The following is a 24,767-nucleotide window of genomic DNA, read 5'->3' as shown; positions in this document are numbered from 1 at the left end:
CGAGATCTCACACGCACACTGCTTGCTTTTATTACTACCACCACAAGTGTCACTACCACCTGTTGAAATGTACCATTGGATTTACCTGAGGAAGCGTTTTCCGATCGAGTGAAATTTGAATTATTCGTTGCGCCTTTTCCGGGAGAACTTTTTTAGGTGAAACAACCGTAAGCGACGTGATTCCCACGTGACCGCACTTTCTGTATTTTCAGTTTTATTCCTCGGCACGTTGCACTCGCGTTAAAATGATCTAGACACGACAGGTTCTCGGTATTGCGGAAGATCGATATACGTAACGACGTATGTGTGTCAGATCCGTCGATGTGAAAACACATCCAACGATTCAGTCCGGCTGGCCGTGTCGTCAGACGCGTCAGACTTCGCCTGTCGAATCTCCGAGCAGAACGTATTTTTTCCGGATATGCGAATACATGAGTTAATCCAAGCACAAGGAGGATGGATGAGTGTGAAGAACAAAGAACGATTGTAGGATGAATCCGTTCGCAATACGCAGCCGGAAGGTTCTTCTGTGCGCGGCCTATTTGAATTGCTTCACGGCTCACAACAAGTTGTCGTTGACAACAAAGCGTCATTTAATATTTTTGCTGGTTGTGATATTTTAAAGTAATCAAACATTGGGCAAGTAAATAAATGAAACACCACATTTTTATGTCATTGCTTACTTACAAATGGTGACAAATTTCTATTAAAACTAAAGCAATTGTCATAAATATGTACAAAAATATTGTAATATCATCTTAAAATATATATGCACTATAGATGTGTTTCCATATGTGTAAACTTAAGAAAAAAAAGTAGAAATTTAGATTCTTGTTGTTCGATTTATGGTATATAGTGTATAAGTTAATACTCTATTACCAAATTAGAACACTCAAAGCACTTGTTTTTCCTCCGTTTCCTTTTAAGATTTTCTGTTTGAGAGTTCAGAGCTAAAATAAATACACTTAGTAACTTCGAAAGGTACTACAAAAGTTATTTATAAACGTTTGGAAACTTTACATACTTATTAAGTCTGAACCGATGCTGATTGGTTTCTGTTCTACATTCTGTAACTCATCTAGTACCATAAAGTGAAAGGACAATACAGCGACTCTTGTAAAGAATTCTGATACTCCATCTCCTGTTCTAGAAGATACAGCCCAAAATTCAGCTTTTATTTTTTGTGCTACTTCGATAGCTCGTTTCTCTATTATTCCATATATCTGATTGGACTGAAAATGTTATTAAATAATTACTAACAACTATTGTTATTTTACTGTTATAAAACAGTATCAAATTCTTTTCTATTAAAACTTATCAAGTTATCAAAATTATCTGTATGAAAATTTTTTTATTTTTCATAAATCTAAAAAACTATGTACTTTACCAATAAGTCTCGTTTTGTGCCTACTAAAAACAGATGGTATGGACCTATATTACTTCTAGCTGCTTCAGACAACCATTGCTCACAATGTCCCAAAGATATCAAATTGCTCAAATCAAATGTGACAATGATTACTAAAAAAATATCTGTAGATAATTTACAAATATAAAGAGAAATATAATAGAAAGTAGACTGTGGATATTATACATTCATATAGTAAATATATAGTTTAAAATAAAAAATAGTAAATTGATTAACAAAATTAAAAGCTGTTTTTACTTTATTTGTTTGAACCCACAATATAGTAAACAAATTTTCCTTTGATTCCAATTTCTATAACTTACAATTACCCTATACAAATCTTTATAAATACCCACAGTTTTAACTAACAGTAATTTTTTATACCGTTTGCCCCTCTATAATAAGATGCAGCAATGGATTTAAATCTTTCTTGACCAGCTGTATCCCATCTAAAATAAGAGGACTATAATTAATAATTGTTACAGTGATTATTATACAAAGCGCTCCATAACATCTGCTATACACTTGAATGGTGAACGGAGAATATAAAAACAATGAAAGTAGTTCATGTAACTGTGTATTCTATTTGACCTTGTTCCTGATTACATTTCCTTTTGTACTTTAATAGTGAGTAACTGCTCATCTTCAAACAAAGTGTTTCTGGTATAAAACCTCTCACACATTTGATCTGAAAGCAATGTTGCAATCCTGTGTCATAAGATACCAACCTCTCAATGGTTTCTTTCAAACAAAGAATTAAAACAGAATTTGTTACATATAAAAATGGCTGCAATTTGATAATAATTTTTTTATTGATATAATAATTAATATACTAACTTTCTTCATTGTTTTTATGTCTTCTGTCTACATCCAAAGTGGGTTCCGCATGTAATGAACCATCCTTATATTTTGAAAATGCATAAGATCCCTTAAGAAGTATTATATAAAATTTATCCTTGCTGCTTTCTCTAACTAACATTTTTAAATTATCTAATGAAGTATACATAATGATTGAACACTTACATTTGTAAGTGAAACGGGATGCTAAGAATATCAAATCTTTCCACTTCGAAATCTACCCCTATCGTTGCTTTGTAATTAGTATTAAATGTTTTATGACAAAACCTGTAATAGAATCGACATTAAATTTTCGTGTAATGTTACATTTGTTTTTTATTACATGTGTAATAAATGTAGTTACCGATTTACTAAACACGATTTTCCGACCGAAACGTCGCCGATTATTATCGCTTTAGCAATTCTTAAAGATATACTTTTCGTTGCACATGAGCGCCTTACAAGCGTACAAAAGTTTCTTTCATTATATGGGGTGACGTCTGATGAATATGGTGGTGGCCAATTGTCAATCTAAATAAAATTGCGTCTTTAGTAATATACGGCGAATAATTAGTAATTATGATCATCATTCACTGATAAATTATTATATTATTATATAATTATTATTTAATATTATAAACAATTATTTTAGTTTATGAAGTTCAAAGAAATCATTAAAAATAAATATAATTAAGTTAATAAAAATTATTATAAATCTTCTTCTACTGCAAAATTAATTTTGTTACTAAGAACTTTTCATATAGATTAAATTTCATTAACATTCATAAATATTTTTTCAATAATAATGTATCGATTAAAAAATTATATATTTTAAATCATACCTGCCGTTCCTCCCGCGCAACTCCTATCATTTTATAAACAGCCGAACGCGTTTCCAACATTATTTACACTGTATGTAATTTCACTGATATTAATTGTAGATTGTGCTGTATAACAGCAAGATTATAAATGTAGTATTACATTTATGCGTATGTATTATGTTACACACAAGTAATTTTTGGACTTTATCAAATTATTGTATCTAAAAGTGTTGTTTTATAGATTTAAACTACAAGGCTTCAGAGAGTAATAATGTGTTACAAGTTGCACCCCTATCGTTGCTGAAAATAATTTTGAACTGAGGGAAAACATTGGTTGCTGTGGCAGGTGTATGTACACCCCCTCTGTTCCTTGTACACGCATGACACGCACCAACAAGATATGTATGGTGTCTCAAAAAATGGTCAAATGATTTAGGGGCATAAGTACACATTAAAATAAGTAAAAAATGTTCCTCAAAATGGGTTCGAAAATTTATCTTAAAGAACCCAGATAACACGTGACGCCTTGAAGACGGTTTAAAGACGTCTTAGACCTAAAAAATTGATATTTTAATACAAGAATAATTTTTATTATGCAATATTTATATATGTATTCAGTATTAATAAAAACTTAATTATTTCACTCGGTTTTTATCCTTCTGCTTCAATGTTTTTTATCTAATAATTTTAGAACCATTTTCATATTTTATTTGGATGTCTTCGAAATGGTTTTTTAATATATTTTAAGGTCATTCTATGGTTAATTGGGCGCTGGATTAAACAATATTCAGATAAATGGCATTTTAATAATAAAGGATCTACGATAATTGTATATTTTGAGAAAATTCATTAAATTTTAATAAACTCATATTTCCATCAATTAGAATTACAATATTGAATTTGTATATCAACAATCAACGTAGTGGATCGATCTTCCAGATGTCTATTTCCGGTCCGTGTTGTCGTTCTTTTTAGCAAAATGGCTCCAAAACCGAAACCTACGGACAAAGCAGGTACATACTAAAAGTGTAAATAGAACTTAAATTGCATCGAAAAGATTACAGAAATACTATATGAATAGATAATCAATGATCAATGCAAATATATTTATAAAACGAGTGATGCAAAACTTTGTTTAATAAACGTGTGTTCGCTTGGAACCTCAGCCATGTGGTCGGCCTTATATGTGTGCTTTGAGAAAATATCAACATTTAATATAGTTGTGTTGTTACTGCAAATATTCTTAAACTTTTATTTTACATACTTAAACTATTAATATGAAGTAAAGGTAGTTTACGAAATTGTGATATTTTGTGATTCTGTGTGGTTATTATAACCTGAAAATGTTCGTACTGTGTTAGTTTACAGATCCAATTACCAGAGTGTAGATAATCAATAAGTTCGAGTTGAAACCACTAAACTTTAAACATTTAATTAGTGTATTATGGTTTTCTAATGTAATTTATTGCTTTCCTTTCTGTAGCTGGCAAACCGGCTGAGAAGAAAACAGAAAAGAAAACTGAGAAGAAGCCAGCAACAGCTGCTTCCACAACAAAGGTGACAAAACCAGCTGCCAAGCCAGCAGCTGCAAAAAAAACAGCAGCAGCAAAATCAGCTGGTGCAGCAAAGCCTGCAGCTAAACCAGCCGCGAAGCCTGCGCCTAAGGTTGCTGCCAAACCACTAATCAGTAAACCTAAGAAGAATGTCCAAGCTGCGAAGAAAACACCTAAAGGCGGAAAGTCAGCTGCATCTCTGCAGAAGGCACTTAAAGTACAGAAGAAGGTTAGTATGCATAGTATCATTTAAAAAGATGCATAGACGATTTTGATAACAGTTTGATATGTTCTATGTGTTAGCAATTGTCCACTGACCCCTTGAAAAAAAGACTCGATTACACAAAACAAGATCTTGTACATGTAGCTCTTTTACCATTGTTTAACGTTACTTCTTAAATGTACAGAAAATCGTATTGTCTACTACAATATTAGCTCATCAATACATTTAGGGACATAGTTGCTATCAAGAATCTACTATATTTTGTATAAAAGGTGTCTTTGTGATGAAATACATTAGGGAATCTCTTTGAATGTTTATGATAACAACTTTAACATAGATCTGATTTGACACAAGTATAATAAGTAACATTGTTGTAGCTAAGAATATACTCAAAATAAATGTATCTATGTTCTACAGATATTGAAGGGTGTACATGGATCAAGAGTGAGGAAAATAAGGACGTCAGTACATTTCCATCGGCCAAAAACATTCAGGCCGCCAAGGAATCCTAAATATGCTAGGAAATCTGTACCAAACAGGAATCGGTAAGTTCTACTAAGAATTAAATATGGATATTACTATTTAATATTTAAACGGCCGGTAAAGTATAAATACCCATAAATAAGAGACGATATATACGTGTCGCCATTTAATTTTTTTTTTAAAGTATATTTCAAATATTTTCTAGAAAAATTGAATATATGCCGAATATGTAGAATTATTTTTTAGAAAATTATATTTTTCGTCATTTCAGCATGGACGCGTTTAACATTATTAAATTCCCATTGACTACTGAGGCTGCCATGAAAAAGATTGAAGAAAATAACACGTTAGTTTTTATCGTACATACCCGTGCAAACAAGTACCATATCAAAGCATCCATCAAAAAGTTGTACGATGTTGATGTGGCTACAGTTAACACGTTAATCAGGCCGGACGGGAAAAAGAAGGCGTATGTCCGTTTGACGCGTGATTACGATGCACTTGATGTTGCTAATAAGATTGGTATAATATAAATATACCTCCACGTGACGTATATGGAAGAAAGGATATATCTGTACTGATAATAAATATTGATATAAAACCAGCTTTAGTCTCTTGTTTTTACTCCAATTTGAGACTCTCTGTGAATAGCGTTGAGTCATAAAATCTCCGAGTTGAATGCTTCGCGGAAAAATGATCTTTTTGCATAATAAATTATACGTAGATCTGTATAAAAAAAATTTATCTTTAAATCTTTATATACAAAGTATTCATACAATATCTTACAATTAATGCAAATTGTAAGATACGAAGTTTTAAATTATTTGTGTTTAATTATAACTATAATACAGTGGATTTCTCTAATAAGGGAATTACATGAAGTATCACGGCACGAATTTGAATGAAACAGCACAGTATGTTACGAAATTAACTACTCCCGGTGTGTCAGATTAAAATGATTATAAGTTTAAACGAATTTTTATTCTTTCCTAATATGAAAAAAAAAAGTTATCAAATATTTGTTCACATAATTATTAATATTATTATTTCCATAATTTTAAACAGTGTTCGACAGAAGTGTGCCTTCTGTATTTAGAAAAAACACAAACCTAAAAGTACACATGTTATTAAAATAATTTTTATTGCTAAACATTAGTAAACCATCAATCGTCAATGCAAAATAATATAAACCGGTACGTTAACAGAATTCACGTACTTCCCTTAGTAGAGATATAAAAATTTTCATTATACATTACTCTTAATATTTACACACATCAAGATTCCAATTACAATCCTAATCTACCTGGAGTTTTACGGTACGGAGCGGGTGTTCCTGGTTCTCTGATACCAGGGGTCAATATTTCTTTCCTACGAATAGAATAATGTAAAATATAATATACGTAAAAAAAAAGAATAAATACTAAATAATCTCAAGGTAACTTACTTCCTAATAGAAGCTTGCTCCCGTTCAAGTTGTTCCTGGGCCCTAGCCTTCATTTCTTCTTCCGCTTCCTTCATCTGTCCCTCCATCTCGTGCAAATGTTGCATCGCTTTTCTCCTCTTCGCGCGTCCGCTTCGGCCGGTTTCCTTCACGCTAAAGAACATAGGGCCGAGCTCGGCCAGCCAGTGCCCGTCAACGGCTGTGACACACTGCATGTACTCTTTGGCCGTCATAACAAGCTCGTGGTACACCACGTAGTCAGGCGTGAAGCCCATACCTCATTCCTGTACGGCAGTTAACGTACTCGCCGATGCCCTTCAATCGAGCAGCTTGATGGAAATACGCAGAACAGATACACTTCCTGACGATGTCCCAGTCGGTACCGCAGCTAACAACCTCCATCTTTTGTTGCTTCAGAATTTCTTCGAGCTGCTGCCGCACTTCCCGTACTTTTCGCATAGCCTTTGCATGGATGAAGTGATCGTTGCACCACGAACTGGAATAACCGTTCGCTTTCCATTGATTGTACACGTTTAAATACGTCAAGTGATCGGATTCTGGTACTTGAAACTTCTCCCGCGCTGAATCCGAATCTTCTTCGCGGCCCTTCGGTCGGTAAAATATCGACGGGACGGATAACATTGAAACTGAAACAATATTTTCAATGAGATGTATCGTTTAAGAAACCAAATATCGTAATGAAATGAATTATCGATAGATTGTACATTTTATGCATTTACTGCTGATTTGATTGTTGTACGATTTGGTACACTACAAATGTTAATAATACTCAATAAGGCTTTTATTCAGGTTGGATTCTTGTGAAATCTAACTGAATTGAACAAGATTCTGTTCAATTTTGTTTTCTGTGAATTAATCAATAATAATCTATAGTGTGTCTCAAAATAGCTTCGAATCCCGGAAATGAGGGATTCCTGGGATGATTTGGAACAACTTTTTCCTTAACAAAAATGTTATCCGAGGCTTTGGTAACGAGATATTAAGGAATAACCCCGACCAATCAGAGCGCGAGTCGGGGTTTTTCGTTAATATCTCGTTAATAAAGCCTCGGATAAGATTTTTGCTAAAGAAAAAGTTGTTTCAAATCATCCCAGGTACCCCTCATTTCCGGTAGTCGAAACTATTTTGGGACATCCTCTATATTTATATACATAACCCATTCGTAGTTTAATCCGAGCATACCTATGATAAGTATATCAGCAGTGCAACCAAGCTGGGACGCGACAATCAGCATCTGACACTGCGGCGGATCCAAAGGAAATTCTGCCATCTGACGTCCCAAAGGTGTCAGACGTCCCGTGTGATCCAAAGCGCCCAATATCCACAACTGATACAACGAATTCAATATATTGTCTTGCGGCGGAGGATCCATGAAGTGGAAAGCTAGCAGGTCTTGTACACCCAAAGACTTCAGGAGTAACACAGTGTTTGCTAAATTGGTTCGCTGGATTTCCGGAACTCCAGTTAGGAGTAATTCGTCCAAGTATTGTCTCCGTGTGTATAACCTAAAACAGGTGCCGGGACCAGTACGTCCAGCTCTTCCAGCTCGTTGATCGGCGTTCGCTCTGGATACTGGGTACACTTGCAAAGCGTCCATACCGATTCGTGGATTGTAAACCTTTAATTTGCAGTAACCAGAATCGACAACGAACACAATCCCGTCCACGGTCAACGATGTTTCCGCTATGTTCGTAGCCACGACGCATTTCCGTAGACCTCCCTCGGAACGCTGAAAAATTTTCGCCTGCAGGTCCGAGGGCAACTGGGAATAAATCGGTAGAATCGAAAGCAAAGGAGCCGATTCGATCTCCGCTAATCGTTCCTTCAACGCTTCGCAGGTGACCTCGATGTCCTCCTGACCAGGCATGAATACTAATACATCGCCAGATCGCGGTTGCAAATGAATCTGCAACACCTGCTTCACCGCGGCGTCCACGTAGTCCTCTACTGGATTTTTCGCGTGCAATATCTCCACTGGAAATGTACGACCTGGAATCTGGAAGGTCGCCGCATTCCCGAAGAATGCTGAAAACTTGTTGGAATCCATCGTGGCGGATGTCACGATCAACTTTAAATCATGCCGTCGTGCTACGACCTACAATGCATATTTAAGTAATTAGTGATCGTGAAAGAATCAGAAAGCTAGTGTTATCGAAGCACGTGATATAGCTAATATTAAAAATATTTACTTCTCTGAGCAAACCGAACAACACATCAGTGGATAAGGATCTTTCGTGAGCTTCGTCCATAATGATAACGCTGTATCGATCCAAGTCTCCCTCTCTTAAGCTTTCTCGCAATAAAATACCATCGGTCATGTATTTAATAACAGTCTACAAAGATCGATACGAATTAAAGGTATATAATAATTTAAGTAATTTCGGTAATAGTGTACAATTCGGTCGGTATCTCCGCTTTTCTTTAAACTTTAATATATTGAAAGGAGCCCTTTAAAACGGCAAAATATCATTTTAAGAAATGTTGCAAACAATTATAAGTACCTTTAATTTTAAGTTAAATTTGTAACCGAAATCTAACATCACTGCATACATGTAGGTTAAATGAAAAAACATGAAAAGTATTATACTGATCAGAGTTGGTTAGAGCTAATTTAATAAAAAAAAATACTTTCCAAAATTGTTTGTCACATTTTAAAAAATATTTTGCCTTTTTAAACAGCCCTGTTCGACATATTCAAGTTTGAAAAAAATCGTAGATACCGATCGAAATGTATACTATTACCGTAATTTCTATTAGAACTGACAGCACAAGTTGAAGGTATAATACGTACATCTTTCGAAGTACAGTCTTCGAAACGAATAGCGTAACCAACTTTATCTCCTAATGTAGTAGCCATTTCATCGGAAACTCTCTTGGCTACAGACATAGCTGCTACTCTTCTGGGCTGTGTACACCCGATCATCCCGTTACGACTATAACCATCTTCGTGAAGATACTGTGTTAATTGTGTAGTTTTTCCGCTACCGGTTTCCCCGATTATAACCACCACACTGTTCTCCCTGATTACGTTCAACAATATTTGACGGACAGCGAATACTGGTAAACTTCTTCTCTGATGCTGAATGGATCTGTATTTCGCTTCCCCGGTGACTTCATCGGCTCCAATGTGACGGGCGTATTTCTGGCCAGCTTTGAAATCGTGTTCTTGGCCCGGATCTTCTTTGTCTTCTTTACTTCTATCACGAACACCCATAATATTGCCAATATGAGTTCCAGCTAGTTCCCAATGCTTCTTCTGGGCTCTACGCCGTTCTTTTTGTTCACGATATGCTCGCACCAGAGCTGATCCTTTTCTAGCTACAAGAGCCATATCCGAAGTGGGATCACGCACAGGTACGACAGGCTCTGGTTGCTTGGTGAATACAATTCGTCCTGAACAATTTAAACAATTACTTTCATGCTACAGTATATAACAAATTATACATATAAAAGTGGGTAATAGCACAGACGAGATATAAATATAGACCTAACATCTTATGGGACTTCGTGTCCCACGAAAATCGTGCTGGTTCGAGCGCACCTCTACATAAAATTTTCCGATTTCAGGAACTACATTCGACACTGTGATAACATGCAGCACATACACACCCGTGATTGCATACAGCGATACATACATACATTATTGTCCCGGTTTCGCTAGGAAGGAATGGAATACTGAGATAGTACGGGGGCTTCTGACGCCCCTAAAGCATGGGACAGAAAATTACATTGCATGTTAGGTCTATTCTTATATCTCGTCTGTGGTAATAGTGTACAATTCGGTCGGTATTTCCGATTTTCTGTAAACTTTAATATGTTCTAAGGGGCTCCCTAAAAAGGCAAAATATTATTTTAAAAAATGTCGCAAACAATTCTGAAAATTCTTGTTCTTTTTTATTAAACTAACTCTAATCAACTCTGATCAATATAGTGCTTTGAATATCTTTTATATATTTATAGTGACGTTTAGGTTAGGCATCAGTTACAAATATAATTTGAAATTAAAGCTACTTATAATTGTTTGCGACGTATTTTAAAATGATATTTTGCCTTTTTAGACAGCCCCTTTCAACATGCATATTGAAGTTTGAAGAAAATCGGAGATACCGACCGAATAATACACTATTACCAAAAACTGAAGTTTCTTAGAAAATACGTTACCATCCAAAAATGGTGGAACAACATTATGAACTAGAAGATGTACTCTGGTCTCTCCTTCGTCATCAAAATCATCATCGTGGTCTAGAGAACTTACAACACCAGATGTTAACATTCTGTTACGTTCCCATAATTCATTGTCCTTATTTATTTGTCTCTGCTGTGCGGATAGACGTTTCTGCCTTTTCGCTTCAAGTTCCATTTCTTTTTTTCGCGTGTATTCCTCAGATACATCTGCGAAAGCGTGATTTTCTCCGTCATCTAAGGCGTACCATTCCCTGTCCAATCTAAAGACAAATATTTCATTTTTAGTCGTCACAATAAATAGAAGCATGCTTGAACGTATAATGACCATAAATACCTTTGTTGCTCTTCTTCCCACAGTTCTTTCTCTTCTCCATCTACCATAGGTGTAGCACCACTAGCTTTGTCTTTATTCCAAGAATTATATTTATACGAAGGAGTGAATTCACTCCTGGTACTCTCACGACCATCTCTGCTACTATAAAGATTCGGCGTTGGATGATCCCAACTTGAGTTTCTTGGTTCTTCATCTTCGTCATCATCCCAATTACTTCTGGAGGTTGGATCCTACGAGAGCCGAAGAGAATACAATATAATAATTTATATTAACACGTTGTCTGCCACAGTAGAAAAGGCAGTACGTAGCCAGACACTCTTTATTTCATTTTGTAAGTTATAAATCTTTGAAAATATATATGCGTTTGATTAATAGAGATTGCTTGTCTTGTTTTAAATTATACTGTGATATTAATGTTATGTCAAAATTTTTTAGGGGTATTTAAATAATCCAGCATGTTTGCAATGTTTCAACTACGAGTTATCTCGTAGCTGGCAGTCAATGTGTTAAGGAAAAGTGATAACTTTCATATTGGTTACACTGTTGAGGAATAACATATTTATACCATTCATATAACAGACAATATTAAGTTTTATTTTGTTGCTTCTTAGTATTACTTTTATCATGTAGATCACCTTTCCAAATAGACTTATGATTTGTAAGTTGAAGACATAATATGTATGTGCACTTTTTACACGATAAGCATAAACAGTTCAAAGAGGAATCAAAATTTGATATATGAAGTACCTAAGACATACCATACTCAGTTCTATATTTACCTTTGTTTTAAATATCGGTGTCTGTGGTTCATCTTTGAATCTTAAAGGTGTCTGTCTAATGCTACCTCTGCTTCTACTCCTTTCTTTTTCCCTGTCCCTTTCTCTACTTCTGTCTCTTCTTCTAGAGTCACTATCTCGACTATGATCCTTGTGGCCACGTCTGTGATGCTTGTCCTGTGCACTTAACCTCTGATGTTTCAGTCGTGTCTCTAATCTCTGTTGAGCCTCCGAATTCACGCCACCAGTATGAGTTGGTGTTTCCTCAGCATACGATCTATATTTTCTTTCTTTAACCTCTGACTGTGGTGAATTTGATCTTGACGAATTCGACTCCTGGGCATTTTCTTGTCGTTTTCGTTTCGCAAGTTTATCGAGTCCCAAAACAGACATTTGTGGCTTTTTAAATGTGTGGTCGGACGGTTTCTTCCGAATAATCAGACCTGCAGTCTGATTTTTGTCAGTACCCTCTAACCTATATAAATTTGGATCGCTGGACGTGTCCATTTTTACTGAATGTAACACTCGTAATTAGGAACTTCAATAATTAACGATGCAAGTGCGTGTCATATCGTTTCTCATTATGTCCGTACTACGCAATTATGTTGAAAACTGTCATACCATTTTGGAGCATAATAACACAATCCACTCCTCTATTGACACACGTAAAACGAGTAAAACTGAAGCCAACTCAAGTCAACTGAAGTAAAACCAGTAAAACATTTAGAAACATTCCATAGATCAGGGGTGGCAACTGGTGACAACAGCCAGAATTGCTAGGAGCAGCTGGGGCCCCCAGCCTGGGGGTAGCTACGTTCGTGGACCTGGCTACGTTTAACTACGTTAACCATGAATTTGGAGAATTTTTGTAGACGTCTCAGTAGTAGTCATGTTTCCACGTAGTCAAACTGTGAAATCTGGTTAGCTGAGGTTGCTGGAATCTAAATAGTGTTAGGAACCCTGACTATAAACGTCCATTTTTGTCTATTGTACCCTTAACGGCAAACGGCATAAGCTTGGAAAGCGTGTAATTTGAAATATTATGAATATTTGCATTCTGTTACTACGGTTGTGTGGAGTCATATATGTAATTAATAATTTTATGGCATGAACATGATTCATTCGAGGAACAAAGAAATGTTGTATTACCTTAGTAACTAAAAAGGAAATGTTATCAATTGTATTTCGGAAGCCAAACCGAATAGACCTATATTATATTAATTAGTAAAATTGTATTCAATATCATTTTATTAAAAGTTACATACATATTTTTAAATTATAATTATATTAAAGGTGAATAATTAATTTCACCAATTTCCGTCTGAATAATAGCGTTCGTTATGTATGGTTATGTATCATTGCGTATTCTTGCGGATAGTTTAAAGTTTAAAATATTCAATTTTTCTATCAATGTTTTTAGTTACTAATGTTTAAAAATGAAATTACATTTCCGCTACAATGAAGCACGGATTAGCGTTATCTATCAAGGAAGATACGGTTCTAATTGATTAGCATTTTGACCTTTGTATCGTTGATGGCGTTGGAGATCATTTTATAACATTTCATTACGTATAATTAATTATTAATTAAAAGCACAACAATTTATACTTGATCATAATCAGTGGAGAAGACATCAATGCACAGTCAGACAACAAATGACTTCATTTTTTATAAATTTTTCATGATATTGAGTTCTTTTTGTGTTTATTTGAATTTTTTTAATTTCTGAATTTTCTAGTTTAAATAATTTTCAAGATATACAATGTTAAATTTTGAACTGAATTGTATGTGAGATCTCTGGTCGCTAGAGGACTTAGCCGATGTTCTCCCACCACAATTCTTTTTTCAAATTTGACTAGTTGTAAATTACATTTTCTACCATGAATTCGTCTATTTTTATTTAGTATCTTACATTTGTTAATATTTTCAACTCCAAGTATGCTTATTAATAATCAACGTTCGTGTATTTTCAGTTCTAAACTGCGTTTTATATATGTATATGAAACATGTGTGCCCCAGATGGTTTGAATGTTTGACATTTCAATGCAGCAATCTAATTGGCTGACTCGAAGAGTAAACGAAAAGTTACCGGGGAATCTACACGCTTTGTGCATTATGGCAGTGGAAGTCGCGATAATGAGTGGTTACTGGCGGGAAAGATTCGCACGTATTTTGTAGTAGTTGCTGGATTCTCTAGTATGTTCGACGTGTGTTAAATATTGAAATAAAGTAATAGCAATTATGCTGTCTTGATTCGTAACAGAGTTTGTAAGTCTTGTGATGTTTAAAAGTATTTCGTGACAATATCGATATCTGCGAAAAAAATGGCGTTTGCAACCGTTGATGTTGCGCGGTTATTTGAATGAGTTTACATTTCATATGTAAGTAGATTGTAAAACTTTGGATACCATGGAGAGTGCTTTGAAGAATAGCAAAAAGAGAAAATCACTGAATTCCGAGGAGATTCACTCAAAACGGTCGAGAGGGAAGGAAAATACGCCTGACTTTTCACAGGATGTAAGGGTTAGCTTGAATTACGTTTCCAACTGAATAATTAACATTTTATTAATAGTTTCTTTACGTGTGTTGCAGTGTAAGGCTGGGAAAATAAAAAAAATTCTTGTGCGAAATTTTATGTGTCACGACGCTTTGGAAGTCGTATTAAATCCAAATGTGAATTTTATTGTTGGCCGTAATGGAAGTGGTAAAAGTGCAATATTGACAGCATTAACTGTTGGTCTTGGTGCCAGGGCAAATGTCACTAGTCGTGGAGCATCTGTAAAAGGTATAAACATATTTTACTAAATATTGCTGAGTGTTTTTGGTTGATTCGATGTTTTGAAATGATTTATTTATGAAAGATACACTGAAAGATAAAATTCTTTTCAATGCTATCAGTGTCAGTAATGCTTTTTTAAATGGAATCTGAATCATTTCTATTGCGTAGTAATAGTTAAAGATAAGACAAATATAATGATTAAGACACACTGATATCTTTTACAGTTTCAACAGTAATTTTACTTAATTTATATATTATGGATAAGTCTTTTACAAATATCATAAAAATCAGACTGAATAAATCTGATTAAACTGCAATTGACGATTATAACTTTTTTAAAGTTGTTTAATTAAAGTTTATTAAAATGTTTTTGTAACATAATTACTTCCTGTACAGGCTTCATAAAAAAGGGCAAAAATACAGCCACAATTGAAATTACATTATTCAATAAAGGACCAATGGCATATAAGCCAGATACTTATGGAGATTCAATAATAGTCTTACGTACTATTGGAAGTTCATCCTCTTATAAAATAAAAAATTGGAGAGGTCTGTATTTTTGGAATACCCTGTATGCAGTACAAATAACTGTAGCGTTGAGTCCTTGTTTAAGCTATTTAAATTATACTTATTAAATAATGTTTAACAGGAGACGTGATTTCAACAAAACGAAAAGAGCTTGACAATATACTACGAGCAATGAATATTCAAATAGACAATCCCATTTCAATTCTGAATCAGGACATATCAAGAACATTTTTAGTGTCATCTAAGCCAGAGGAAAAGTATGAATTATTTATGAAAGCAACACTTTTGGATGTGATTGGCAATAATTACAAAGAGGCCGACTTAATATGTCAAGAGGAATACAAAAAATTGCAGCAGTATAACGAAGTATTTATTCTATTATATATATTTTTGTGAAGTAATAGCTGTTTCCTTTTATACTTTTTGATAAATTTTTGTACAGGTCTTGTCAGAGGTCAGAAAAGAAGTAGAGAAACTTAAAAGTGACATAAACAGAGCGGAAGAAATTGATAAATTATGTGACGAAGTAGTTGATCTTGACAAGGAGTTGGTTTGGTCAGTTGTAAGTGCGAAATTTAATACGGAAACATATTACTATACATTTTGTCAACTGAGAATAATTAGTATGAAATTCATGTTCCACTGTATAGGCTCTGGCAGAAGAAACAAAATTGCATAAAGTGGAAGAAGTTTTTAAAAAATGCGAAGATAGTCACAAACAACTAGTGGATACTGAGTCCTCTGTGGATTCAAAAAACGAGGAAATAAATAAGAAAATTGCGTACGTATATTATTAAGCACTTGCATTAAGTATTTAACACTAGAACTACCAAAGCAGTCAAAATGACTGGTTAGCATATTCTTATATTGGCAATTAAAATATTACAACACTTTTCTTAGATTTTTCCCAATTTTCATTGCAATTTAAAATTGAAGAAATTAGTTAATTTATAAAATTAAATATTTTCAGTAGTTTGTCATGTTTATCGATCCGATAGAAATAGATATACGTTTATCGTCGGTAGTTGTAGTGTTAACATTGGAAATTCAAGAACATAGTTGTTAGATCTCATACGCCATAAAAATTTATTAGACGTTTCACCATTTCTTTTGTATGTATATAATGTATATTATCTTTTTACAGAGATTTAGAAAAGGAAATTAAAGTCGCAGAGCAGGCAGTCGCCGACGATTCCCAAGAATATAACAAAGTTAAGCAAGACTATAGTACAAATAAAGATACACATTCCATCAAAGCAAGGGAGTGGCGTTCTGCCCAAAGTAAGATTAAGCGATTGGAAGATGATATTAATATGATCAGAAGAGAAATACATCGATTAGAAAGGTTCACTGAATTTTTTTTTCCGCATAATTTCGACGTATCGTAAGCTTGTAACGCGATCATGCAATTTTCAGCGGTGACAATGCAGAACAAAGCGAAAGGAATGAAATGAAACAACAGTTAACAAATTCTGAGCAGAAATTGGACGAAGTGGAAGCTTTATTAAAGACTAAACAGACCCATCAAACGCATTTAGAAACCGATAAAATGCGTTTGCGAAAAGAGATCGAATCTTACAAAATTGAAATAAGCAGCTCCGAAAATCGTATACGTGAGTATCAAACTATTTCTGTAAAGGTGTGAGACAGAGATGGGCAAACTCATTATCTAGATAAAAAGTTTCGAATAACGAATAAAAGATAAAAAAAAGTATTTCGTCATTTTTAATTGTTTAAATGTGGAAATTTCAATTTTTATAATAAAATAATATTTCTTTATGAATGAATCGACATTCGTCGAACAATTATTTAATCACATTGACTGTTTAAAGCTCAGAACGACAGCCTTAGATACGGTTGCTTTTCATTGTGTATTATTCGAATAAAATTCTGCCCAACTCTGGTGTCAGACTTATAGATATGTTAGGATTTCTTTACTATTGAATTTCTGGTGCGGTTGTGTAATAGAATATTGTCGCAAGTAATAAGAAAATAAGGTACAAGGTGTGACAAGTTTCGAGAATAATTTTCTTTGAGCACCACTGAATTAGAAAATGTTTTACTGCTACGAAACTCCTGACGTCTGTCGCCCCACGTATGTCTCCAAGCGGTTCAAGTACGCACCCCTCGCAGTAATTGACGTATCGTAAACTCACGTACTAGGTAGGCACGGTTGGTGTCCTTAACAGATGCGAAAACAGGGGGGTGGACCCGAATTCCTATATTCAGTATTGTGTTTCTTTTACTTGACCGTAGCATCTGGCACGGTAAGTGGAAATCTGTAATTTTAAAAAGTGCCCGCTGAAGGACGCCAAGCTCAACGATTTACCATGTACATTACCACCCGTCGACTATCCCTGTGTACTTAAGAAGCTGAATTTGTAGACCACATTTGCATTTTACGAATTTAAATTGTTCGAAGCTGAACGATTTATAAAATTTACGAAAAGACATCCGACAATATTCACTTGCTAAATTGGTTTCTTATGTTCTTAAATTATATTGTAAATAATTCTGCGATCATACGCTATCCTGAATAGCATCGAGCTTTTAAACAATGAATTTTACCGCTGTAGGTATTTTTGTTTATTTTTGCGAATACATTTGGTACAATCATACTTGGAGTGCAGATACCTGTTGTATTGACTACAATTTTATTTCAGAGAAAATCAAACGTGAAATAACTGTCAGAAAACAGCACGCCGATAACGCGTTGACGGTGTTTGGACGAAACATACCACGTCTCCTGAGAAGGATAGAGGAAGAGTATAATAGTAGACGATTTAAGGAAAAGCCACGGGGCCCACTTGGTATGAAAGTAATTATTTATTGACAATATTATATTAAGTCGATCGACAACAACTTTGAAATTTTCAAGTTTGCAACGATTTTTTTTGTGGACGTTAACGGGCTAATATTCTAGGAACGTTCTGTATTCTGCAAAGTTTAGTTCTATCTGCGATTTTTCCTTGTTAGTTTCCAAATATGTACAGTGGATAAAAAAAGTATTGGTACACCTTTTAAAACAGAACAATTCTTCCCAGATTGAACCAAGTGATTTGAGTTCCTTTGTGAAGTTAGAGACATTAGTTTACTAAATGATGTGTTAAAAAAATTTTGAAAAATTTGCCACTTTTCAGAATGTCGAAGAAAATAGTAAATGTCGTTTTTTTACAAGTTTTTTGTTTGAAAATAATGAAAATTTAATAAACACAATTCGAAGATTTATGTTAGTTATATACATGCTGAAACTTTTATTGAAATCGGTTCATACAGAAACGAGTAATAGGCATCGAAAGATGTAAGAATCTTTAGATGTACTACAGTTGTAGGTCAAAAGTTGAAAAAACTGCGATTTTCAACATTTTTAACCGTTTCTACCTCATAACAATGTTAACCGATTTCGATGAAATGTTCAGCATGCATATAACTAATATAAATCTAAGCAATGTATTTGTTAAATTTTCATTACAATGTCAGATAAACAAGTCGCAAAAAGCGAACTTCACTATTTTCTTCGCGATTCCGACCAATTGCAACTTTTTCAACATTTTGTTAACACATCATTTAGTACATTAGAACTTCTAAGTTCATAAAGAAACTGAAGTCACTTGGTCCAATCTTGAAAGAATTGTTCTGTTTTAAAGGGTGTACGAATATTTTTTTTACCCACTGTCAAATGATGGATTCCAGAATGACTATTTTACCATTACTGAAATTATAATGGTGCTTTTGATGGAATTTATGTTAGCTTTGAATTTACAGCAGATTTTATTTTATGGTGCATTATGCTAGATTGTCCTATACAGGGTGGGTCAATAACTACGTCCACTTTGAATATTGCCTGTATTTGTAATAATACGAAAAAATCTTATATACAAAACTTACACGGTATACAGCAGGGCATATTGTGACACAAACATTTTCTGCGTGGGTGAGGGTATAGAGGAGATTTCAAGGTCATCTCCTTGTTCCCTATTTTTTTTTAATGAAATGCTATGTTTTTTTATCGCGATGTGATAGCCGGTGCTGAGACGACGTCAGCGAGCTATCATTGAAGGTCATGCAAGGTCAAATGTGGTAGTAAAATAAACTTTCTTACATTAAAGGAAATGCTCGAATTGGTGACCGTTTGCGTCAATGCAAAGTTGCAATCTTCGTATCGCTACATCAGTCAAGTTTATTTTACTACCAAATTTGACCTTGCATGACCTTCAATGATAGCTCGTTGAAGTCGCCTCAACACCGGCCATCACATCGCGATAAAAAAAACAGCATTCCATTAAAAGAAATAGAGATGACCTTGAAATCTCCTCTATGCCTTCACCCACACAGAAAATGTTTGTGTCATAATATGCCCCCTTCTATACAGTGTAAGTTTTATATATAACATTTTTTCGTATTATTACAAATACAGGCAATATTCAAAGTGGACATAGTTATTGCCCCACCCTGTATATTATAGTATTATACAATTTAATTTAGTATACATTCAATGCTGGCAGTTCTATTGTTAAAGATGCTACGTACTTAAGAACTGGTGAACGGCATAGAAAAGTATTTATCACAAAGATTGCGTTAATACTATCCAGTACAGTTGCATGAATCTTTATGCATTGAGCGCATCTGTGTTTAGGGGCGTACATAAAAATGAAGGATCCAGCATGGGCACCAGCGGTTGAAGATTATTTGGGAGCTGGTACCTTCAGTACATTTTGTGTAGACAACAGTCACGATGCCAAATTATTGAACACGATTATGAGGGAGATTTATCTGAACGAACGAACACCACAGATAATATGCAGCAAATTCTATAACAAAGTGAGTAAATTGTTTATAAAATGTGTGTGTGTGTTGGTTCGATCGTGTTGCTTAATTATATATTTGCGTTTGTAGGTTCATAATGTCGAAGCTCATTGTACACGGTCACCCAACTATTCTAATCTCTTAGATGCAATGGAGATATCAGATCCTGTTGTTGCCAACTGTCTGATCGATCAACGCGAGGTTGAATGCGTTTTACTAATCCCAACCAGTAAGGAAGCAGCTGACATAATGTCTGATGCTTCGAAAGTCCCGCGAAATTGCAAGAGAGCCTTTACTCAACAAGCCGACACATTTTACCCAGACCCATATTATAGGAGTTACGGTGGACCGAGGGGCTTGAAAGCCAGATTTCTTCAAGTTTCTGTTTCGGACGCAATTAAGTATGAATTCGTCTTTTTAAATATATAATTCTTTTATTAGTATTGTAAACAGTGTGTTCTATTCACTAGTATATTGGAGGAAGAAATTCGTATGATAGATAGCGAAAGGAAAGCAGCTGCTCAGTCATACGCCACAGCTTGCGAAAAGGAAAAACGTACAAATTCTGAATTGGCATCTGTCAGTGCCCAGGTTAGGAAACTTAACAGTGTCCAAAGTCAGTATAAAGGACAAATTAATGATTTGAAAGATAAGATTGAAGCCAATGAAGCGATATCCATTACAGTATTTGTGAGTACTCCAACCTTCAATAAGTTGTTTATGTATTATTTACAAACAGGTGTAAACAATGAAATGTATTGTGTATAGAAAAACGAATTAAACGAGTTGGAGAAGAAGTTAGACGAAGAAAAATGCGAAGAGTCTCGTTTGAATAATAGTGTTCAGGAACTTCAGAAAAAAGTAAATGATTTGGAGGCAGAGATTAGGCGTCACAGAGAATTAAGGCAGAGCCTGGATTCGAAGATCAGCCCACTAAAGGTACTCTTGTACATAGATTTTGTGTTGGTACTCTATCCTAATGTATACTCATAATTCCTTATTTAGGCAAGTATACAACAACTGCAAGACGAGAAGGAAGCGTTGCGAGTAAAGAGTCGACATTCTGCGAAAAGGTTACAGGCGCTCCGCCAAGCCTTGCAAAATGCAACTGCAGAACTCGAAATGCAACAGAGGGCTACGCAAAAGGCAGTGTCAGATGCTACGAATAAATGTGATAGAATTGAAACTGCAAGGTTCGTGCGCTTAAATAATATTTCTTTCTTATGGGAAACGAATTTGTTCATACTCCGAACAATAATTCGTCTATCAGGTTTTTAATTGTATAAGTATTTTGCGTTCTGTGGAAAACCTTCATTATTAAAACAGTATATAATTAATATGTAGTAATACATAATATAATGAAACGAAATATAATTATTTTTGCAGATCTCCCAATGAACTTGACAGACTGGCCAGAGATTTGAAATCGAAAATTCGCGAAATAGAACGACAGTTTGGTACTATAGAAAAACTGCGTAAAGAATTAAAAGAAAAGGAAGCGAAATGTGGAAAAGATTTACGTTTGGCTTCTAAAATTGAGGAAAGTCATCAAGTAAGTTATCATGTTCCAAATTTCTATTTTCACAGAATGTGTGTTTATTATTATACTTTAAATTCCTTTACGATTAGAAAATATTTAACACGTACAGTTTTTTCATAATTTCAAGATTATTATTATTTTTAGTAAAATCACATATTCGCTATTCACATCACAGTGGATAGTGATTCTTAAAAAAACTGTATGATTTAAAAATTTTGAATGTCGTAGCTGCCAAAACATTTTATCCCATCTAAAATCCAATAAAAATCTTAACTTTAACACTAGAACTACCAAACCAGTCAAAATAACTGGTCAATAGACTCTTACAACGACGATTAAAATATTACGGCAATACATTTTCTCAGATGTTTTGCACCTGTTATTATGATATGAAAGTGAAGAAATTAGTCAATTTCTAAATTTCTAAATTTTCAAAAGTTTTTCATGTTTATCCACCGATTGAAGGAAATATGCGTTTATCGTCGGTAGTTCTAGTGTTAAAATATTTTTTCTTTTATTAATAGTAACAAAGATATTTGAAGTGAACCAATTACTATTTATGTAAATCTCCGAGTATTTATCTATGTATGTGTATTTATATTGCAGGTACATCTTCAACGTTTACGAACGCGAAAGCAATTATTTTCTGAAATGAAAGATAGTTATGGAGTCAGCATACAACATTCTTTTTCGAACGTACTCGCCTTACGGAACAAAAAGGTACATATGAACCGGTGTTGGATATTAGGATAAAAAGTTTCGTTTATGTTACGTATCTTACATTACATGGTTTTACCAGGGTACCATAAGTATCGACCATGGCAGGAGAATACTTGAACTTGAAGTGAATTCGCAGAACGACAATAAAAGGTCAACCAATGATGCAAGATCATTATCCGGCGGTGAAAGGTCTTATTCGACCGTTGCTTTTATTTTAGCGCTTTGGGACTGTACCGGTTTGCCTTTTTATTTCCTCGATGAATTCGACGTTTTTATGGTACGTATGTTGTTTACGAAAGTTAAGGTATCATTGCGTACATAGAAAGGTATGGTGATTATTAATGATTATTGGAATCAGGATAAGGTAAACCGGCGAATCATAATGGACATTCTTTTGGATCATACCAAGATGCATCCGCAAAGTCAGTTCACATTTCTGACTCCACTGGATACATCTAACGTCCTTGCAGAAGACTACGTAACTATACATCAGTGAGTATAGTCGAAGTTTAAGTAAAATGTTTGAAGTTTCATAAAGTAATTTAGAATATTTACAAATAGTTTAGACATTTTGTTATCAATAACATTATCTGTGTGTTGTAATTTTAAGGTTAGCGCCGCCAGAAAGAGGAAGTCAGGATCAAGCTACTGTTTAGTTATATATTACTATTTTATAAACAACTTCAGTTATTATTCTCAGGATACACGGACAACTTAGTAACATGGTCGATATTGTTAAAACGTGACGTAGAGTCACTATTAAGTGAAAATAGTATATTTATACTGTTGTGGCATCACTAAAATTAAAAAGTGTTATTTATGAATATTAAATTTAAGTATTATTCGTAACTTAATGCAGATAAATTTCAGTCGATTCATAGTTGATAAAATATTAGTTTATTTTCTATGTAGCTAAAAAACGTTTTCCTTGTAAAGAAAGTCTACATAGATATGTACAAGGTGTGCAAAAACATATTTTCATAAGTACAAATAATATATTTATATTGATAGTATTGTTAACTAAAATATTGTTTACGTTGTATTTTTTTAATAAAATATGACAAAATCTGAATTATTTTCATGATTTTCAATAACAAAATTTGCTAGGCATTTATTGAAATTAAATTAATAGGTAAGTAAATGCAGATTGTAATTGTACTTGATACATCACACAAACCACATTTTGTGAATTTGTATTTCCACATGTAGGTATCATCGATAAATATTCCAATCAAGGGACCTTCCTACATTTACCCCTATAAAAATCCTTTACGGATCTTCTTTAGGAAAGCATAAGTTGCAGTCTTCTGAAATTTGGTAGATGCTTAATTAAAATTCTTTAGCAAGCCATTTGAATTTTTGTAGCTAAAAATTGCGGAGGTATAATAGTGCTACCGTGTGTACCCTAACTTCTTTAAAAAGATACTCTCAACATAGAAATAGTGATTATTTTTTAATTTGAATTTTCTACCATGTTATTTAGTGACACTGGTCTGGGATTATTAAGGAATTTTGTATTTTAACTTACAACGTTACAACCGCCTAACAAAAGCATTATTTCTTATTCCTGAGGTTAGGTTACCGGTAACCATTATGGCGGACATGTTGATACCAGTGATGTCACTCTCATGGGACCGGTTGATCCCCTAGTGATTCGACGTTCTTTCCATATGGTTTCATTCAAAGTCTTGTAAGTTAATCGATACTACGTATTTTTTAATGAAAACTTACTAATACATTTTATACATTCCATACTTTCAAGAATCGCAAGAAACAAAAATTCAATTTTCGCAACCCTCAACAGAAGATAGACCTCCGAGTAGGGTGGCATATAATAGGGTAAATTATACTTTCTTCAAATATTTTTTACAATTTGATGCCTTATTTGAATACAGTGTAGCCAATAAGTTGACAGAAGCTGTGGATTCGTTTAATACGTTCGTCACCCAGCGTGATTCAGTTGAGTTTTTCGCGGGGCCCAAATACGACTGTCGGAGCGCCAGAACGTAAACAGAGCGATAAGCGGGAATACCAACGATGAATTGAAAAAAAAAAGACCGCATTGAACAAGAAGAACGTCACCCATATCTGGGTGACGGGGCCCCCACGGAGGCATACCCATCACTCAAATATGGGTGACGTGGCGACAAACGTGTTAATATCGTTTTGCGGCGGTATTCTAACCAAAATTTCTTTTCAAGCAACAGAAATTCTCTCTCTATCGCGTTACATTTGCTGTAACGGAATCAATTACGACCATTACAGAGACAATAAAGATGTAACCGCAGCCACGAAGCAGGGTATTATACTGGATC

General features: G+C 34.3%; 5 protein-coding genes across 5 annotated transcripts in view; 2 read left to right on the top strand and 3 right to left on the bottom strand.

Moving 5' to 3' along the window:
- The window catches only part of LOC107185607 (NADPH--cytochrome P450 reductase), a 30,471-nt gene extending 30,136 nt beyond the window's left edge, over positions 1-335 (bottom strand). Inside the window, exon 1 of the mRNA XM_015573332.1 lies at positions 86-335. The gene's annotated coding sequence lies outside the window, so the exon portion shown is untranslated. The remainder of the gene's footprint in view (positions 1-85) is intronic.
- A 681-nt stretch (positions 336-1,016) lies between these two features.
- LOC107185509 (ras-related protein Rab-34) lies at positions 1,017-3,144 on the bottom strand. Its single transcript, XM_015573202.1, has 6 exons — positions 3,085-3,144; positions 2,607-2,773; positions 2,429-2,530; positions 1,790-1,854; positions 1,388-1,518; positions 1,017-1,232 (listed from the first exon to the last, which is right to left on the bottom strand). Exons 1-6 carry the CDS (start codon positions 3,142-3,144, stop codon positions 1,017-1,019), a joined length of 741 nt encoding a protein of 246 aa, XP_015428688.1.
- Positions 3,145-4,010: 866 nt separating this feature from the next.
- On the top strand, positions 4,011-5,926 carry LOC107185561 (60S ribosomal protein L23a). The gene is made up of 4 exons (XM_015573268.1): positions 4,011-4,076; positions 4,547-4,845; positions 5,257-5,384; positions 5,594-5,926. The coding sequence occupies exons 1-4, from the start codon at positions 4,043-4,045 to the stop codon at positions 5,853-5,855; spliced, it is 723 nt and encodes a 240-aa protein (XP_015428754.1). The 5' UTR covers positions 4,011-4,042; the 3' UTR covers positions 5,856-5,926.
- Positions 5,927-6,608: 682 nt separating this feature from the next.
- On the bottom strand, positions 6,609-12,670 carry LOC107185551 (pre-mRNA-splicing factor ATP-dependent RNA helicase PRP16). The gene is given in 9 exon segments (XM_015573254.1): positions 6,609-6,690; positions 6,767-7,042; positions 7,044-7,410; positions 7,967-8,879; positions 8,974-9,117; positions 9,576-10,177; positions 10,946-11,229; positions 11,304-11,533; positions 12,083-12,670. Coding segments are annotated over 9 exon segments (3,402 nt in total). The 5' UTR covers positions 12,587-12,670.
- A 1,818-nt stretch (positions 12,671-14,488) lies between these two features.
- On the top strand, positions 14,489-23,158 carry LOC107185571 (structural maintenance of chromosomes protein 6). The gene is made up of 19 exons (XM_015573279.1): positions 14,489-14,596; positions 14,672-14,864; positions 15,255-15,407; positions 15,508-15,752; positions 15,829-15,948; positions 16,037-16,167; positions 16,531-16,731; positions 16,803-16,999; positions 18,050-18,196; positions 20,023-20,207; positions 20,283-20,593; positions 20,663-20,882; positions 20,961-21,131; positions 21,198-21,385; positions 21,579-21,744; positions 22,339-22,452; positions 22,532-22,729; positions 22,811-22,944; positions 23,063-23,158. The coding sequence occupies exons 1-19, from the start codon at positions 14,489-14,491 to the stop codon at positions 23,106-23,108; spliced, it is 3,228 nt and encodes a 1,075-aa protein (XP_015428765.1). The 3' UTR covers positions 23,109-23,158.
- Positions 23,159-24,767: the final 1,609 nt, after the last annotated feature.

Source organism: Dufourea novaeangliae, unplaced genomic scaffold (genome assembly GCF_001272555.1).
Source record: "Dufourea novaeangliae isolate 0120121106 unplaced genomic scaffold, ASM127255v1 scaffold48, whole genome shotgun sequence".
Lineage (NCBI taxonomy): Eukaryota > Metazoa > Arthropoda > Insecta > Hymenoptera > Halictidae > Dufourea > Dufourea novaeangliae.
This window is presented reverse-complemented; position numbering and strand designations above follow the sequence as displayed.